Genomic DNA, 4,394 nt, shown 5'->3' on the forward strand with positions numbered 1-4,394 from the left:
TGCCCATCAGCAAATGCAGGTTCTGTGCACTTTTCTCCCCCGAACTTAACTGTATTCATGTCATTATGGTCAACCCTACTTTGAGGAGGCATTTTTTACCCCAGTCGCATTCTGAGTGCCTTCCCACCTTCCAGTCCTGTATCTGACATTGTAAAAACTATTAATTTAGAAATTTTAGATTTTTTAAAAAATATTGCTGTTAACAAATTCACTTTGTGAATTAAAATCTGAAAACTTGTAGCTATAAGGTTTTCAAAAAAATTTTTTGTTGTTTAAACATTTCACATGTTCACACCGAAGACCTTCCCTAAGTAGTCTTACAGGGAACAGACCGAGAACATCTTTATCAATTTCTAGCCTCACTGACTTTACAATGCTTCCCAAGCCTAAAGAAGTAGAATATGGGGAATGTTTTAACACATCTCATTATCCACACTGACTTAGAACACATATCCCACTTAATCAGAGACATTTTAAGACAAAATAGCTATTAAGGCTGCTGTTCATAATAAAGGACTCTATGTTAAGTCAAAACCAAGAGATAAATCTAAAGGAGTCGGATAAAACCCACAACACTTAATCATATATAAAAATAAGTATCTTTGCCCATTGCTTAGACTATAAGCCAGTAACATTACACAAGAGCCAATATTTAAAATTGTTAACGGAAAACATAGTTTAACTGGTGTGAAAATTTCAGTGTGATTTATGAATCAAGACCTTATTTATGTTTACATAGACCGTGCTGCAATAATGAACCTATTTAAAATAAGATTTCCTAAATATTTGATAAATCATGTTTAGCAAGTGAATTTAAGACTACATAATAACTTCAAGAGGGAACCTAGATCCACAGGACGAGGAGGATCATAGAGTCTCCAGTGAATGGCACCCAACCTGTCTAGGAAGGAATGATGAAAAGAAATGCAGATGGGTCTCATGTGATGCAATGGTAAGAATTGTTACCAGGACAGACTGTGAGGGCTAGAAATGTAAAGGCGGATATTTTATAGTAAGGAGGGAAGTGACTAACCTTTCAGTCTAGAAGCGGAGGGCCCTGGGACCATCAACGGAGAAGAGCGAAGAGTGGGACCCCACCCAGAGAAGCAGTGAGGCCTGAGATGGAGACAGAGAGGATGACGTGAAGAGATGGAGTACCTGGGGAGTTGAGACCCAGAAAGGGAAAGGGGCTGTGTGCTGAGGACCGTGGGGCGGGGAGGGGGGTCAGGCTTGCAGGGTATACCCTTTCATTGGATTATGATGCATGGACGGGATGGTAACTAAGGCAATGAAATGATGTATGATAGAATGAATGTAAAACTAATGTTCCCCCATGTAAACTATCACTCAATACACAATAAAACATTAAAAAAAATAATACATAATGACTATAATCAGAGCTCTGGTGTGGCACAGTATGATAAGTATTGGACTACTAACCACAAGACTGGCAGTTCAAATCCACCAGCTGTTCTATGGAAACCCTATACAGGGTTGCTGAGTCAGAACCGACTCAACAGCACTTAACAATGATTATAATCATAATGAATTTTTAAAGAAGCATTTTTTTCCTCAAAAAAAAAAGATTAAAAAAAGAACAAATGTCAACTTTAGTACAAATAAGTAACTTGATGAGTCTTTCATACCTTTAACATCTGGATCATCAATATGGGGCTCTAGATTTTCTATCATTTCCTCAAGTTCCTTTCTGGTGGCCATGGTAGTATTTGGAGAACATGGCATAGTAACTTCAGGAGTTTCTTCTGGTCTCTCTGGGATGAGTTTCTCCATAGAGTCCTGTTCAAGTTCTATATCTATATCGATCTCAGGAAGAGGAGTCCTCCAGAAATGGAAAGAGTTGTATAATTCCTGGTCCGAGAGAATGAAATCTTGTGAGCTAGTGCTCACACCTGGCAGCAGTACAGATTTGTAGTTACTAGATTTTTTATCATTCCCATTAATAGCTGCATTCTGATGAGGTTCTGATGATAAAGTACAAAGTAAGCTGCTGTCCACTGGAACACTTATTTCACCTGGAGACCTACTAGTGCGTTCAGCATGCTTCTCCACTGTGCTTGCCAGTTTGACACTGGAATTGCCAACACTGAGATGTGAAGATGCCATCTCTGGTTGAGTCTGTGCATCCTTAGGGTTATCTTCTCCATCACTGACTCTTGTTGTTTTGTTTAAAAAAAAAGAAAGAAAGAAAAGAAAAGAAAAAACAAAAAATATGAAATCATAAAAATAATTACTGGGAAAGAGAAGAAATTTAGGATTCTACATACAGTATTAAGATATGTGAACTATTAAAACTCCTGACTACATTAATAAAGTACATCTGGCAGTAATGAATGCTGAGGTACAAGGAGAGAGTAATGCTGGCTGTGATGGTTAAGGTTACACGTCAACATGGCTGGGCCATGATTCTCAAGTATTCTCGTAGTATTTTCTGTCCTAGTGCCACTGCCTTGACTATTAACTGCAAGCTTGGCCGTTCAAACCCACCAATCGCTCCACAGGAGAAAGATGAAGCTTTCTGTTCACAAAAAAGATTTACAGCCTCAGAAATCTTATACAGGGTTGCTACTAGTTGGAATTGACTCGATGGCAGTTGAGTTTTGGGGTATTTTCTGCCATATGTGGCACTGCAGGTTAATGCACTAAACTTCAAAGTCACTTTGAACTGCAAGGTCAGCAGTTCATACTCACCAGCTGTTCCTTGGAAACCATACACAGGGTCAGTATGAGTCAGAACTGACTCAGTGGCACTTAACAACAACAACGCAATAATGATAAAATCCACTAGTTATAAAATAATGTAATCATCCTTCATTTTCACATAACACCGACTTTTGCTCATCAACCTGGTCCTTAGAATTAAACTATATTGATAAATGAGGAGCGAAAATTATGTTGATAAATAAGGAGCAAAAAAGATAGCATTTATGCATCCTAGGATTCTATAATCATTTCAATAATATACAAGGAATGAAATATGTTTGTTGTTATTGTTAAGTGCCATTGAGCCAGTTCTGACTATTTGCAAACCTGTATAAGGTTTCCAAGAAGTGGATGGTTGGTTTGAACTTCCAGCCTTGAGGTTAATAATCCAGTGCGTATCCTATAAAACCTATAAAACCACACCAGGACTCCAGTGAAATATAGTAGAAAGTTAAAGTTCTACAACATTTTAAGATAAATAATTTAAAATTGTCTGATTTTTAGGATTCTTTATAGTATTATTTTGTCCCAACGACATATTCAAGACCTGAAAAAAAAAAATCTGTTTTCATGTTAAAAGAAAGAAGTAAGTAGGAAAACAAAACCCTACTATATTGAGTCCTGGTGTGGCACTGTAGGATAAGTGCATGACCATAAGGTCAGTACGAATAGCAAAGTTGATGGCTCAAATTGACTAGTCACACCTTGGATACTCAATACAAGGGTTATTAAGAATCAGAGCCGACTCAACCACACTTAATAACAACATATAAGATTAGAAAAGACCTTTATTCACTATCTTCTTACTTGCATTAATTAAGTAATAATAATGTATCAGTGTTTATTTCCTAATTTTGGTAATTTGTACTGCAGTTATATAAGAATGCCTTTTCCTTGACAAAATCCACATAATTAAATGAGGCAAAAAAAAAGATCATATCTAACTTTTCCAAGAAAAGAGAGTGAGATAAACCACATTATTTGCAGAATCTATATGAAGGAAATAATGGAATTCTGTGCTATTTTAAATTTTGTTCTGAAATTATTTGAGCTAAAATTAAAACATTATAGTAATAAGCTATCGTTTAGGAATTAAGGGCACAGGAAGAACTAAATAGCTAAAAGTTATAGACTTCATTTATTAAGTGACAAATTTAAGACGCTTCCATTTAAAATTAACAATGAATTTAAGAAACTTCCCTTTAAAAAATTCACAAAACTACCTAATTAAAGGGTATGTGAGCCACACTACGGGCTTAAAGGTTCTTAACACATAAAGACAACATTTTAATATCCTTAGCAGCAAAAGCAAAAATATCTTAAACACAATAAAATATTAAAAAAAAAAAAAAATCTGAGTGAAATAGTTGTTATTTGTCTAAAAAAAATGTAACCTACTAGTTTGTCCAAGCTTAAAACTTAACAGTTTTAAGATAATAAAGACAAAAATGTTTCCCAAAAGGGAAGAAGACGGTCAGTATTTCTCAAGCTGCGGTAACTGAAGAAAAAATTCAAGCCTCGACTTTCGTTATTGAAAGATTCACTGGGCAAATTATTGAATGATGCAGAATGCATGAAGAAAAGATGGAAGGAATACACAGAGTCATTGTACCAAAAGGAAATGGTTAATGTTCAACCATTTCAAGAGATACCATATGAACAAGAGCCAATGA

General features: G+C 35.8%; 1 protein-coding gene across 1 annotated transcript in view; it reads right to left on the reverse strand.

Moving 5' to 3' along the window:
• Positions 1-4,394, reverse strand: part of PPP4R1 (protein phosphatase 4, regulatory subunit 1) — a 134,359-nt gene that overhangs the window by 81,217 nt on the left and 48,748 nt on the right. Inside the window, exons 5-6 of the mRNA XM_006876233.1 lie at positions 2,865-2,870; positions 1,647-2,167 (exon numbers count right to left, since the gene is read on the reverse strand). Coding sequence (XP_006876295.1) covers positions 1,647-2,167; positions 2,865-2,870 — 527 coding nt within the window. The remainder of the gene's footprint in view (positions 1-1,646; positions 2,168-2,864; positions 2,871-4,394) is intronic.

Source organism: Chrysochloris asiatica, unplaced genomic scaffold, assembly GCF_000296735.1.
Source record: "Chrysochloris asiatica unplaced genomic scaffold, ChrAsi1.0 scaffold00368, whole genome shotgun sequence".
Classification (NCBI taxonomy): domain Eukaryota; kingdom Metazoa; phylum Chordata; class Mammalia; order Afrosoricida; family Chrysochloridae; genus Chrysochloris; species Chrysochloris asiatica.